This window comes from Sciurus vulgaris (assembly GCF_902686455.1).
Source record: "Sciurus vulgaris genome assembly, chromosome: 12".
NCBI lineage: Eukaryota > Metazoa > Chordata > Mammalia > Rodentia > Sciuridae > Sciurus > Sciurus vulgaris.
In genome coordinates, this window is record NC_136473.1 from 111,432,846 (window position 1) to 111,448,146 (window position 15,301).

The 15,301-nt window shown below is 51.1% G+C and overlaps 1 protein-coding gene across 1 annotated transcript in view; it reads left to right on the forward strand.

Annotated features, from left to right (window-relative positions):
• Positions 1-7,618: 7,618 nt before the first annotated feature.
• ADCY10 (adenylate cyclase 10) overlaps positions 7,619-15,301 on the forward strand; it is a 56,207-nt gene continuing 48,524 nt past the window's right edge. Inside the window, 6 exon segments of the mRNA XM_079106574.1 lie at positions 7,619-7,717; positions 9,248-9,352; positions 10,281-10,319; positions 10,406-10,549; positions 11,893-12,158; positions 14,418-14,511. Of these exon segments, the coding sequence (XP_078962700.1) occupies positions 9,259-9,352; positions 10,281-10,319; positions 10,406-10,549; positions 11,893-12,158; positions 14,418-14,511 (637 nt within the window). The 5' untranslated portion in view covers positions 7,619-7,717; positions 9,248-9,258.

The window sequence follows — 15,301 nt, forward strand, 5'->3', positions numbered from 1 at the left end:
CAATCAGAAGCCTGCTCAGGGCACGTGCAACAATGAACTTCAGAGGAGGGTTGGCCTGGGAGATGAAAAACTGTCGTTTTCCTGTCAGACGAAACTGTCGTTTTGTGGGTTGGCTGTGGACAGATGGCGCTCCTGCTGTCTTCCGAATGATGCCACCCAGGCCCCTGCCCTCTGCGCTCCTGCAGGATGCAGGCCCCCAGTAGGCTCTGGCTTGCCTCGCCCTTGGGGAGCAGAGGTACGTGGAAGCCCGAGTCCCGGGAGGGCGCAGGCAGCCACCTGGGAGGGAGATGCCTATGGGGTGCCAGGACCGGTCAGCACTGTGGGGGTCAGGCTTGTCGCACCTGCAGGGTTCAGTGAGGGCAGAGGTTTGAGGGCTTCGGTGCCACCCGTGTTGGGCATCCTGCTCACCCTCGGCCTCCGCTGCGACCTCTCGGTGATAGCAATAGCGTCCTTTCCTCAGTCACTTACAGTGCCTACCCCTGAGGGGCAGGAAGGTGCCGGAAGAAACAGATGGACAACTTGGGGAAGACAAAACATGCACAGGACCCAAGAAAACCAGGGGCCTTCGTGTAGGAGGCGAACCTCAAGCTTATGGGCACCGAATGCCGTGGCAACTCGGAAGAGAAGGAGACCCGAGCGCACAGCCTGTCCCCACCCTGCCTTCCGCCTGCCCAGCCCCACCACTCACCGAGCATGAGTCCGCTTCTTCTTTCTTGGACTGAGGATTGAACCCAGGGGTACTCTACCACTGAGCTACGTGCCCAGCCTTTTTTTTTTTTTTTTTTTTTTTTTTTTTCAGACAGGGTCTTGCTAAGTTGCTGAGGCTACTCTTGAACTTGAGAGCCTCCTGCCTCAACCTCCTGAGTCACTGGGATTACAGACATGTGCCGCCACTCTCGGTTGGCATGTCAATGGAAAGTTGAACATAAGCTGAACTCTTTTAGAAAGTTCTAGAAGAGATGGAGAGGAACAGTGGATAGTGTTAATCCCTAACTGCTCTGCAGTTTCCACTGCTGGGCGCTGCCGAGCCCTCCCTAAGCAGGGTGGGATGCGCACTCTCCTGGCTGCCTCCAGCCTCCGCAGCGCCCACTCTGCTGCTGCCTTGCCTGGGAGAACTGGCCGCACAGGGTGGGGAATGCCGTCGATGCGTGTTCTGAGTGCTCTGAGATGAAATACACCTTTTTTCTGGGTCGTCACATCCCCAAAGTATCATAAAGTTTATACAAATGGGATTCCAGCTCGGCCGGACCAGAGGAAACAACGTGGGCTCTCCAGCCCCACAGACCTGGCTTCTCTGGTGGTGTGGCTGGGGACAAGTCAGCACCTCTGAGCAACTCAGCGCTGTCTGGAGGATTAAATGAGGTGACCTATGTAAAATCCTTCACACAAATTGGTCTTGATTATAATTGCAATGTCTCCATATCTGTAGAAAGCACACATCTCTGTTACTAACCAGCCTCTAAAGTTGCAGAACTTAATACAGGATTACTCTAAAATGGAAAATTTCTAGTGTTCTCTCATGGGTGACTGTTCATAAGAAAAACTCCCAGGCATTTTAAATGTCTCTGCCTTTTGGGGGCAGAGAAGGGGTATTGGGATTGAACCCAGAGGCACTACTACAACCCCGGGGGTCATTTTTTTTTTTTTTTTTTTTATGTGAGACAAGGTCTTTCCCATGCTGTCTTCAAACTTGCCATCCTCCTGCCTCAGTTTCCCAAGTCACTGGCCACCACACCCAACAAGATATCCCTGCTTTTTAAGCCCAGGAACAAAAATATTCCTTCACTTGTCATTTCAATCAAATTGCACCTAGTTTTCTTGCTTTGTATTCATGAACTTAGAAAAAAAATCTGTCCTCAATTCACCTTAATTAAAACAATGGAGTTGGTTTTGGTGGTGCACACCTGTTATCCCAGCTATTGAGAAGGCTGAGGCAGGAGGATCTCAAATTTGACACCAGCCTCAGCAACTTTGGGACAGCCTGTCTCAAAATAAAAAGCACTGGAGATGTAGCTCAGTGGTAGGTCACTCCTGGATCCAATTCCAAATACAACAAATGAAAGGAAAGAAAAAAAAGGAATCAGCCACCATGTTTCTTTCCACTAACTTGTAAAAACCCTCCCGGCAGGCAGCTCTGCATCCTGTACTTTTATTTGCTCAGTCTGGCTGTCTCATGGGCAGTAGCCAATGAGAACAAGTTAAAGGGCACCCTGGCACGAGCTGCCCCCCGCCCAGTTCCTCCCCCGTCTCAGTTCCGGGGCTGCACCGCTCACTGCAGAAGCCTTTCCAGAAATCTGCTGTTTAAGGCCACTTATCCTCAGTGAACCTGCTCCCTTCACTGAAGAAAAAATACCAACTCAGGGGCACTTCAACTCTAAACCACATCCCCAGTCCCTTCTTTTTTATTTAGAGATGGGGCTTGCTAAATTGCTGGCTTTGAACTCAAAATTCTCCTGTCCTAGTCTCCAGAGCCACTGGCATTACAGATGAGCATCACCACGGCCGGCAGGACTCTCATTTAGCCAAACAAAATCCCTACGTCAGGGAGCCAGTGGGTGGTTCTTTGGTTGGCTGCACGGGCCTCAGTAGACTTGGTGTGAGGACCTATGTCTCCTACTTACCCCGTGACTTTCGCATTTCAGTCTGAATATTCGAAGACAACTACCATGTTAACCCAAATGTCCTCTCCTGACTTGACATTTCCAATCTCTCCCATCGTTCCTCATGTTCTACAGTCAATGAATTTCAAATAAAGCAGGCTGGTTGAACCCAAGTTCAGTCTGGGTCAGCTCTGAACACTGCCTGGGCACCTCAAGATTGCATCTCACCTAAGTGGCCCATACGCGAAAAGGTGCTCAATCACTTTAGCACGAAAGAGAAGCACAAAAACAGATCTCAGCACTTGGGAGCAAGATGGGGAACTTCTGGAAACAGCAGTGTGTGCTGGTTCGGTACACAGTAGCTGAACTCACAGTTCGCTTTCAGCCAGCTCTGAAAAGCTGTTTGGCAAACTCTGTTGGCCTGAAGCCTGGGATAGCTCAGTAGTGGAGCACATGCCTAGCAGGCACGAGGCCCTGGGGTAGATCCCTAGCACCAAAATGGAAAGAAAAAAAAAGATGAATTAAGGTTCAGTATACATGCATCCTGTGAGCTGGCAATTCCTGCCACAGTCGTATTCCCAGGAGTAATGCAGCCAGGCTTTCCCCAGTCCACATGCATAAGAATGTTCCCAGACATCTTATTCCTAGTAGCTGAAACAGACCACAGTCAACAGCAGAGTGAACCAACACTTTGTGGTGTAATCAGGTGATCGAATTTCAGTACACTATTGAAAATCAACAATCATTGACATAGACACAACCAAGGATGAATATCAAGACATTGGCGGAGGGTGGAGAAATATGGTATGATTTCAATAATTTAAAGTTTAAAAACTGGTAAATAACTATGGCATCAGAGATCAAGAGAGCAGCCAGGCACAGTGGCCTCTAATCCCAGAGACTTGGGAGATTGAGGCAGGAGGATCACAAATCAAGGCCAGCTTGGGCAACTTAAATGAGATCCTGTCTCAAAATTTAAAAAATAATAAAAAGGACTTGGGGATGGGCCTTATGATGTGCTTCAAGGTGGCCTGAATTTTCTAAAAGCATTGCAGTTTTTTTCCCCATGACAGGGAACTGAACCCAGGGGCATTCCACCACTGAGCTACATCCTTTTTATTTTGAGACAAGTTCTTGCTAAGTTGCAGAGGTTGGCCTCAAATGTGGGATCCTCCTGCCTCAGCCTCCTGAGTCACTGGGATTACAGGAGTCCATTCGATTTTGTTAAAAACTCTAAATAGCTACCTGGACATGGTGGCTCATGGCTGTAATCCCAGTGACTGGGGAGACTGAAGCAGAAGGATCACGACTGTTAGTTGCCTATGCAACTTAGACTTTGTCTCAAAATAAAAAACAAAAAGGGCTGGACATGTAGCTCAGTAGCAAAGCACTGGAGTTCAATTCTCCGGAACCAAAACAAACAAACAAACCTCTAAATAGCTATTCAGGAGGCAGAGGCAGGAGGACCACATGTCTTAATATGTGCAAAGCCCTGATTCAATCTGTAGCACCAAAAAAAAAGGTAAGATCTTGGTTTTAGTACATTACTTTTCCCACCAGATATTTTTAAAATTTTGTTTTCCCTCTCAATCTTATGAAGGTAAAATTCACGAATAAAAATTGTACATTTTTATGGTATACAATATGATGTTTTAATGTATGTATACATTGCAAACTGATTAAATCAAGGAAATCAGCACACCTATCATGTAGCATATTTAACTCGTTTTTGTGGTAAAAACATGTGAGATTGGGATTTTCATGTGTACAATGCATAAATAACTGCAGTCTCCATGCTGTAGGCTAGACCCCGTCCAACTGAAATGTACCCTTCGACCAACATCTTCCCATGCCCCTGCCCCACCCCAGTCCTCCATGAGTTATACATTTTTAGATCCTGTGTAAGCGTGAGATTATGCAGTATTTGTCTCTCTGTGCCTGGTCAATTTCACTGAACATAATATCCTTCAGGATCATCCATGTTGTCCCAAGTGACAGAAGTTCCTTCTTTCTTACATCTGAACAATATTCCATTGTTCCTATATACACAACGTTTTCTTTATCCATTCATCTGTCAGTGGCCACTCTGTTGGTCAGCTTTGTGTCACTGTGACAAAAATACCTGACAAGAACAATTTAGAGGAGGACGTTGATTTGGGCTTATAGTATCAGATCTCCATGGCCACCAACTCCATTTCTCTGAGTCTGAGTGAAGCAAGAACAAGATGGTGGAATGGCATGGTGGAGGAAAACCACTTAGCTCTTGGAAGCCAAGAAATAGAAAGGAAGGTCCTGGAACAGATATAGTCAAAGGCCATGTCCCCCAGTGACCTACTTCCTCCATCTATGCCCCTCCTGCCTACATTTACCACCCACTAATCCATTCAAATTATTAATACATTAAATGGAGTAATCCACTAATGAGATTATAGTTCTCATAATCTGATCATTTCACCTTTGAGCTTTGCTCCCTTAGATATCATGTGAACTTTTTGGAAGGTGCTTCATAGCCAAACCAAAACAGCCACTTAGGTTAATTTCCTATTTTATCTTTCAATTATATCATTATCAAAGTCCTCCAGCATGCCTATGGAGGCTTCTTCTGAGTTGATATTGAAACATCTCCCAATATCATTTAGTATGATTGTTAACCACTAATATTATTTTTATCATTTCTATAATTTTGTATTCTACTCACAAGTCTATGAAAAATGTGGTCAAATGCTTTGTTAGAGTCAAAATACACTTTGTCTATAACATTCTCATGATTTAAAAGTTCACTAGTCCTTCAAAAAATAGAAAATGAGCCAGTCACAATGGGCCATAGTCCCAGCTACTCAGGAGACTGAGGCAGGAGGACTGCTTAAGCCAGGGAGCTGAAGGCCACCCCAAATAACACAGACTCCATTGGGAGAGGGGGTGTGGGGGGAGAAAAGAAAGGAGGGAGGGAGGGAGGGCAGCTCGCTCCTGGCAGAGTCCTGCCGACCCCCTTCATCCCTTCCTTCTGAAGTCGGTGCTCACATGCTGCTGAGCCTGGTGACCTCGAGGCTGCTCGCAGACCCCCGCGCCTTCTCCTGCTGCACCTGTGGTACATTGATACGTTGGTCCGTGTACTTTTGTGCCTACTTGAAATGAGGTGCGTTCCTGTCACATGCTTGGGTCAATGTCGTGAGCAAAATGTGTTACTGCTGGGAGGAAAATGGGTCCACCCATTGCGCCTGCTGTCCCACTCTTGAGAATGTCCTGTTCTCAAGAGAAGGGCCAAGAGAAAGTCCCAAAGTGAATGCAGCCACTGAGGAGAGCCCAGGCGCCGACAGTGCCTGTGGTATGAGCAAGAAATAAACAAGAAATAAGCCCTGAGGCTTGGGTCAGGTGTTAGTGAGGCATGACCTGGACGACCTTGGCAGACGCCTCGTCCCTACGGGCCTCTGTCTTCCAGAAGCCCCCGTAGCCTGGTCTTCTGAAATGCAGAGAAGCAGGCTCTACCCTGGGTCACATCTGCACAGGGCCCACGGTCCCCATGTACTCAGGAAAGGAGACCCTTGTGCTCCCAGATGACAGGAGTCCTCTTCCCTCCCGCTGGCCCGTGTACGGCACAGGCAAGAGCCAGCTTTGGCCAGGAAGGACGACCTGGGTGTTGGAGTCTCAGGTTTGCCTTCTTGAGGGTTACCAGCTTTGCACGTGATCGCCAGGTGGAACTCTCCCTGCTACACATCACACCTGACGTGTGCTCTAGTTAGCACCTTATTGTTTAAGCCACCTTTAAAAAAGAAGTTCAGCAATAGTTGTTATACTTTTTGATTCTCATGGTAGAGAAAACTGAAACAAGTGTGGATTTTAAACTTGGTCCTTATTCCTCATTAGTCTCTTTGCCCTCAATAAAGCCAAAGAATTCCTCTGAAGTTTTCTTAACTTAAACTTCTTCCCTAAGTCTGAGCTGATTCTGGACATTGAGTTTCTCTCATCTTTTCTTTTCTTTCTTTCTTTCTTCTTTCTTCTTTCCTTCCTTCCTTCCTTCCTTCCTTCCTTCCTTCCTTCCTTCCTTCCTTCCTTCCTTCCTTCCTTCCTTCCTTCCTTCTCTCTCTCTCTCTCTCTCTCTCTCTCTCTCTCTCTCTCTCTCTCTCTCTCTCTTTCTTTCTTTCTTTCTTTCTTTCTTTTTTTGTTCTGTGGATCAAATCCAGGGCCTCATACATACTGAGCACACGCTCTGTCACTGAGCTATGTACCGGCCCCCAACTTTCCTTTTTAAAGGTTACCAAATATCTAACATGTAGTACTCATTTTTAGAGGTTTCTCTACATTCTGAAGCTTATCCATGAAATATACTAACATTTTCCCTGACTTTGAGAGAAATTGCTCAACTGGGGAGGCTGAGATAGGAGGATCACAAGTTCAAGGCCAGCCTCAGCAACTCAGTGAAGTCCTAAGCAACTCTGTGAGACCCTGTCTTAAAATAAAATAAATAAATAAATAAATAAATAAAGATTTAAAGTTTGGGGAATGTAACTCAGTGGTAAAGCCCCTCTGGGTTAAATTTTCAGTATGGGGATGTAGCTCAGTTGGTAGAGTGCTTGCGTTGGAAGCACAAGGCCCTGGGTTCAATCCCCAGCTCCGCAAAAAAAAAAAAAAAAAAGAAAAGAAAAAAAGAATTGCTTCCCTTAAGTGCAAGGAGCATATGTGGTGGGTGGTCTTACTCTTTCCTTTGAAGCCACCTGCTTTGAAGCCATCCCCATGTGAGCTGCTTCTGGTTGAAATTACTAACCGGCTCCTGCCTGTGTCCAGGATGAAACTGAAAATACCTGTTTTTCTTTTTCTGTAGTAAGTTTCCTGGTTTTCAGAAACTGGTTTGCTCTGGAAAAGCTGGAGCGCCTGGTGGGGCCCTGGCTGGCGGAGAGGTTTTCCACTCTCAGGCCTGAGAGCTCCTCTCCCAGTTGGCTGACCCAGGAGCCTGCCCTCCTCAGCGCGGACGGGGCGCCCAGGCCGGGCCGCTCCCGCTCTGTATCCCACCCTGACCTGGACTCACTCAACCACTCGCCTGTCTGTGAAGCATTGCTGCTCATCTGCACAAACAAAGCCCACGCTTCCCGCCGCGGAGACGCCAGGGGCTCGCCCACTTGGTAATGGTGGCTGCCAGGGCTTGGAGGGCCAGTCGTGTGCCAGGGTTTTCCTTCTGCACAGAAAGGGGTCCTCTGGAGGCGCGACTCGCCGACTCTGCCACTGTCACCACTCGGGCATCTGGATAAGCAAGCCCAGGTGGGAGCAAAGCCGGCAAAGAGCAAGCCATAGGCCCGGCGCCGTAGCCGTCTGTAATCTCAGAGGCTGGGGAGGCCGAGGCAGGAGGAGCACGAGTTCAAAGCCAGCCTCAGCAATGTGGCAAGACCCTAAGCAACTCAGCGAGCCCCTGTCTACATAATGTAGAACAGCAGGCTGGGGATGTGGCTCATGGTTACGTGCCCCTGGGTCCAATTCCCAGTACCCCCAAAAATCCAGAAATAGGAAAGCGGGCCAAGGAATAGGTCAGACTCCCTCCGTCCCCCAACCTTTCTTTCCAGAAGACCTGTTAGAGGACGGCTTCCTGTCACCAGGAAGTCCTGGACACTGGTCGTGACCATGGCCACACGAGAGGAGGAGCCGCAGGACCGGGCCATCGTCAGGATCGCCGCCCACCTCCCAGACCTGGTCGTGTACGGGGACTTCTCCCAGGAGCTGCCCTCGCTGGACTCCTTTGACGGAGTCCTGATGTTTGTCGACATTTCAGGCACGCGCTGGCAGGGCGGCACCAGGAGTGGCGCACACCTGCACGGGGCAGCGCCCTCTCTGGCCCTCCTCCAGGACACAGGCACAGCCTCTGGGCTGGGCCTCCCGTCCTCCCCACCCCACTGCCAGCCGTGGGCAGGGCTTCCCACTCCCGTCTCACTGACTCCTGCCCCAACCCCACTCGCATCCCCATCAGTGTGACCTCAGAGATGATCGCCTACGTGTTTACATCTCAATACTAAACCTGCCACCTCTTCAAAAGAGTTTGAAATTCCTGTGTTTTCATTCCCTTGGAAAGAAAGTTCTGTTCCCAGTTAAAGGAATTTCGGTCATCACTGTACAAATTGAGAGTCTGAAAGAAAGAGCAGTGTGGAACCTCCCCCTGGCCCCTAAAATAATGAACACAGGTAGAGGAGGCTGCCTGTGTGACAGCTGACCAGCCAAAAGATCGTTAAGAAACTGAGCCAGGTGCAGTGGTGTATACCTGTAATCCCAGCAACTCAGGAGGCTGAGGCAGGAGGATGGCAAGTTGGAGACAGCCTCAGCAACTTAGTGAAGCCCTGTCTCTCTCTCTCTTTCTACCAGAGATTGGCATTTACTACTGAGTCACATCCCCGGCCCTTTTTTGTATTTTATTTAGAGACAGGTTCTCACTGAGTTGCTTAGGGTCTCACTAAGTTGCTGATACTGGCTTTGAATTTCTGATCCTCCTGTCTCAGCCTCCAGAGCTGCTGGGATTACAGGCGTGTGCTCCCGCTCCTGGTGAGGCCCTCTGGGGGATGTAGCTCAGTGTAGAGTGCCTCTGGGTTCGATCTAGCCATCTTCTGCATCTTCTGGCTCTGCTTGGTTTCTCTGAGCAGCCAAGAAAACCAGCCTCGCTTCTGTTTCAGGTTTCACAGCGATGACCGAGAAGTTCAGCACAGCCATGTACATGGACCGCGGGGCCGAGCAGTTGGTGGAGATCCTCAACTACTACATAAGTGCCATCGTGGAGAGTAAGTGTCCCCACGGGGCTCCGGCTGGAGCGTGTTCTGACTCATCGCTTCTTCCCTGTTGTTGGTGGTAGCCAATGCAGCTGCCTAGTGCGCTTCCTTCTCCCCGAATGTCGTCTGAGGCGTCAGCACAACTACAGGAGTGTGGACGCCCCACACCAGCACAGAGGCCCCGAGGAAGGTCGCAGACTCCTGCTCAGACTCGGCACTTTCTCATGTTTTAAAAGCCAGGGTCCGTATAACCCGAACCAAGAGCGTGCAGGTAGCCGGGGCTCATCACCAGGCCGCGGGCGCTGTCTCCTGACGGTGCATTCCGGAGCCCCTGGCGGAGTCCGGTGCCCTGCCCCCTCCACCAGTGTCTGGGCTGCAACGTCGCTCTGTTCCTGGAGGGAAGGCTCCCGTGGGGCGCTCTGCAGGCCCGCAGTGCCTGCCCTAAGGCCCCCGCCAGGCCGCACTTCCGGCTCACGGCAGCACCATCGGGCCTGATTCCTTTTGCACCGGCTCAGCTCGAGAACTCTCAGCAAGTCCATGGCGATAGCCAATGCAGAGGGAAAATGTCCCCTCACACCACAAAGTCTAAACAAAGAGCAGAAACCGGCAGGGACCCATGCCGACTGATCTCCCCATTGCTGCATCCTGTCACCCTGCATGGGTCCTGTCGCCCGGCTCACACGTGGGCACACACATGCCCACACAAGCCCACTTGGGGAAGCCTTCCCTTGTCCCCAGAGGAGGCACAGAGTGGAGCCCTAAGGCCGTGGCCCAGCGTGCTCCTTCTACAGCCCGGAGGCCCCAGCGGGTCTGACGAGAGGGTGTCCTGAGAGCAAGGCCCTCCCAGTGGCTGCGCCTGGGCCGCTGCACTAGGCGGGAGTGACCTGGGCCCATTCTCAGGTCCGGAGCAGTGCGCTGACCTCCTGCCCTCTCTCCTCAGAAGTGCTGATGTTCGGAGGAGACATCCTGAAGTTTGCAGGTATGGAGGACGGATGGGGCCAGGGCACACCTGACAGAAGCACTGATCTCCAGACAGGCCCCACGCCCCGTGTGTCTCTCCCAAAGGTGACGCGCTGCTGGCCCTGTGGAAGGTGGAGCGGAAGCAGCTGAAGAACATCATCACCGTGGTGATCAAGTGCAGCCTGGAGATCCACGGGCTGTTTGAGGCCAAGGAGGCTGAAGAAGGCCTGGACATCCGCGTCAAAATAGGTGAGCTCCTGGGCAGCCGTGACTTCGGGGCAGGCTGGAGCAGGCTGGCTCTGGAGGCAGGCTGCCCACGCATGCAAGCCCACTCCCTCCCTCCCTGGCCACCCAGCCCATCTGGGCCGGCCGAGCGCCCGCCTGCAGACTGTTCCGAAGGCAGTGCGCACGTGCACCCCCGAGCAGAGGGCCCTTGTCAGAACCTCTGCAGGCGTCACTCTGTCCTGCTGCTTCTCGAGACCCAGCAGCATTGCGCGCAGCCAAGGGCGGCTCGCCACTGCGGACTCAGCAGTGACAGCAGACTGGCCACCGCCCGTTTCTAAGAATGATGTGCAACAGAAGCTTGTGCAGGCTCTAAGGTCAGACACAGGGCAGCACTGCGACGTGCCAGGTCTTTGCTGACCATTGTCCCCAGCTATGAGGTACAGGCATCATCGTGCCCACTTCACGGGTGAGGAATGAGATCCTGGGGAGTCACAGCTAGAGCAATCTTAGCAAATGTTGATGTCAGCGTCCGCCCGACGCAGCTGTGAATCCAGGATTCTCGCGTCAGAGCTGATGGGGTCATCAGAGGTCATCCGATGGGCTGTTTCTCAACCTGCTTTAACCTCTGCCCCCCACCTCTTTTTTTTTTCTTTCTTTGGTACCGGGGATTGAACTCAGGGACGCTCGACCACTGAGCCACATGCCCAGTCCTATTTTCTATTTTATTTAGAGACAAGGTCTCACTGAGTTGCTTAGCGCCTCGCTTTTGCTGAGGCTGGCTTTGAATTTGTGATCCTCCTGCCTCAGCCTCCTGAGCCACTGGGATCACAGGTGTGCGCCACCGCACCCAGCCAACCTCTGCTCCTTTTGCTGTTATTTTAAATTTCCAAATAAATTACATATTTTTTTGTGGAAAAAGAAATAGCTCTTTGTTTTCCAGGTTAACACCCAGAGAGACTGACCCGTAGCCTTTCTTGAGGACGATGGGGGCCCCAGTCCTCAGGACTTCTGTCCCCTCCCCTCTGGCCATTGTCTGAAGTGGGATGCTAAGATTTTGTTTTTAGTTAAAGCCTCAATCTCTGATAAAATTAAAGTCCTCCCCAAATCAGGACTGTTAGAGTTGTTTTCTATTGCCCTTATGTGTGAATAAATTGGAGACAAGGTAAAAATGACTTGGGGGATTGGTGGGGCACCTGGGGACAGCAGTGCCACAGCAGGGCTAATCCTAGTGGCTGCCCTCTCTAGCTTTGAGGGATGGGGCATTTTGGAAGGCCTGAGCCTGGGGGGCACTCTTGATCCTGACATAGAATTGTAGAGGGGAGGTTTTGCCTGAGGTAGGGTCATCAAGATTCTGGTTTCTCCAACAGCTTGTGCTGCTGGGGACAAACCCAGAACTTGTGCCAACCTGTTGCTCGCCTGCTTGCCAGGGCTGGCTGCTGGCCACATCTCCATGCTGGTCTTTGGAGATGACACACGCAACTACTTTCTGGTGATGGGTCAGGCGGTGGATGATGTGCGCCTTGCTCAGAACATGGCGCGGATGAACGATGTCATTCTGTCACCCAACTGCTGGCAGCTCTGTGATCGGAGCATGATTGAAATTGAGAGGATCCCAGATCAGAGAGCCGTGAAGGTAGGCGTGACGTTGCTGCCTGCAGAGTGCCCTGCCAGTCTACGCCAGAGGCTGAGATGCCAACGCTCCTGGGCTGCAGACGGGCGGCATCAGGCTGGGCTACGCTGGGTAGGCTTGGTCCAGGAGCCAGGCTGGCCAGCTGAGGAAAGGCCGGCTGTACTGTGGGTCGCTAAGGAGGTGGAAGTGGGGGATCACGCTCCTCAGCAGGGGCAGGGGATGGTAAGTGGCCTTGCTTAAGGAAGGATCTGCTTTACCTACGAGCAGAGGGGTAGTTTTGAGGGCAACCATTGGCCCTGATTGTCACTACCCAACACCCTCCTACCCAGGGTGGAGGCTCACTAGGGTGAGGACTGGAGGCAAGTGATGGCAGCAAGGCCATGGGAGGGAGGACAGGCCTCTACGTTGCCCAGAGCGCTCCTTGCAAATGGCCAGTAGAGAATCAGTGCTTTGAAGGCAGATGTGGCAGCACAGGCCTGTGATCCCAGCAGCAGGACGGGAAGTGCAAAGCCCACCTCAGCAAGTCAGCAAGGGCCTGACTCAACATAAAACAGCGGGGACGTGGCCGTGGGGACGTGGCCGTTTGTTCAGCACCCTGGGGTTCGATCCCAGTACCCTGTGCTTAGAGAGAGAAAAGGGAGGAGAGCAGAGCCGCCAGGCAAGGGCTGCCTGCCGTGCAGGAGGAGGGAAGACAGAGCCTCAGGGGATGAGGGCCCAGGTGGGAGGCACTGGGCCAGAGCGTCCTTCCCCAGCCTCCCCACCGGACAGACCCGCACAGTCCTGCAGCGCACACCCACACTGGGATCCAGCTGGCTCAGGAATTTTCACACCTTCCAAAATGGTTTTAATTTTGAATTGATTCTAGGCTTTCAGAAAAGTTGTAGAAATAGAGTTTGCACACAGTCCTCCCCCAGTTGCCCACTGTCGTGTTGTTTTTGTGGTGCTGGGGAGTGAGCCCAGGGGGTTCCACCCCTGAGCTGCACCCCCAGCCCCTTTGGTTATTTTGAGACCAAGGTGCTCTAACTTAATTGCCCAGGCTGGTCTCCAACTTGCGATCCTCCTGCCTCGGCCTCCCAAGTCGCTGGGATCACAGGTGTGCGCCACGGTGCCTGGCAACCTTCCCCTACGTAGACATCTCACATGCAAGCCCAAACCCGGAAGTCAGCATGGGCACAGTGGTGCTCACCAACATCCTTGCTGGAGTGTGCAAGATCTCCTCTTGTACCCGCTTGTTCTTTCACTCAGCTTCCTGCAGTCCGTGACAATCATTCAGTCTTTCCTGGTCTTCTGTGACCTTGACACTTGGAAGAAACTTGGCTGCTAGTTTGTTGAGTGCCCTGTGTTCAGTTCTGCCCAGTGTTTTTCACTGTCGAACAAAGTGTATGCGTTTGGGGGCAGGGAGGGTAGAATGCTCCAGAGGCTGAGCATGGTGGTGCACATCTGTGGTCCCAGTGCCTCAGGAGGCCGAGGCAGGAGAACGAGGCCAGCCTCAGCAACTTAGAGAGACTCTCAGTCACTTAGTGAGACCCTGTCTCAAAATAAAAAGTAAAAAGAACTGGGTATATAGCTCAGTGGTAAAGTCTAATCCCCAGGGGCTGGGAATATAGCTCAGCTGGTAAAGTGCTTGCCTCGTAAGCACAATCCCCAGTACTATGAGAGGAAAAAAAGAAAGTTTAATCCCCAGTAACAAAAATACCAAATAACAAAAATACCAATAAAATTAAAAATTTTTAAAAAAGAAAGATCTCAATGCTCAGTATATATACCCAGATGCACAGAGGGCCATTCCAGGGGACTAACCTTTATATCTTTTGTTCTTTTTTGGGGGGGTAAGGGGATACTGGGGATTGAACCCAAGGGTGCTTTACCACCGAGCTACAGCCCCAGTCCTTTTTATTTTTTATTTTGAGACAGGGTCTTGCTAGGTTGCTGAGGCTGGCCTTAAACTTGGGTCCTCCTGCCTCAGCCCCCGCAATTGCTGGAATTGTAGGCAAGCCATGGTGTCTGGGGAACATTGAAATCTTAACGAATAGTTGTAGAAGCCGTTGGGATTTTCTCTGGAGCTGGCGACTGAACCTAGCCTCTCACATGGCAAACACGTGCTCTCCCTGACCTACGCCCCCAGCCTCTGAATTTTTTACTTAAATGTTCAGTTTTATAAATTAAAGATCGTTTGTGTTTAAGAACGCCAATCACTATTTCACGCCTAGGGACCAGATAACCCTCAGAACAAGCAAATGCTCCTTCTTTTCTTTTATTCAGGTTAACTTCTTAAAACCACCCCCTTCTTTTAACTTTGAGGAGTTTTTCACCAAGTGTATGACCTTCATGGATTATTACCCTGGTGAACACAAAAGTAAGTACCCTGGTGTGTGCGACCCCTGGCTGTGGTCGGTAGGGTCTGTGCACAGCGCACCGGCTGGGCACGCAAGGCTGCACTCCCCAGCACAGCTCCTGGTCCTTCCCAGCCACGGGGGACACGCTTCTCGTCCCCCAGAACAGCGGTTCTGAGCAGCAGCCCCTCCCTGGGCACGGATCCCCTTCCTCTTCTTCCAGGCCTTTGCCCAGTTTCCCTCGATGAAGGAAAAAGTAAACCTCTTTGAATCCGACCTAGCCCTGACAGCTCCCACGTCCCAAGGCCAGTCGCCCAGTCTGCACCGACTGAGGGCCCCTGGCTATGTGTTCACTGCTCCTCAGTCTTCTATTTTTTATTTAACTGTTTAGAGGCTGGGTGGGCTAGGTTGCCCTGGTCATCTCTACCTGGGCTCCAGCGATCTCCTGCTTGGGCCTCCTTAGAAGGTGCGACAGGCATAGCCTCGGCTGAGCTGCTGACGTCGGCTCCCTGCCCTCAAGCTTCTGCCCTCTTCCCTGTCTGGGGCTGTTTATATCAGGTCCACCTTGACCACCAGTAACACCCAGCTTCATGGCTTCCTCTCCAGCCTCACCCTAGGTGGTTAATCTCAGATTATTCTTTTTCTTGACACTGTTTCTCCACTTCTTTGTCAAAGGACAAAATTACAATGATTTAGAGATTATTATCAACTGTAGTTTGCCAGTTTAGAATCAAGCAACACCCCATTCCATAAAATAGAATAAGTGTCCTGATGAGTGGAGTCAACTGTAATTGGTTTTGTAAAGAGAAAAGG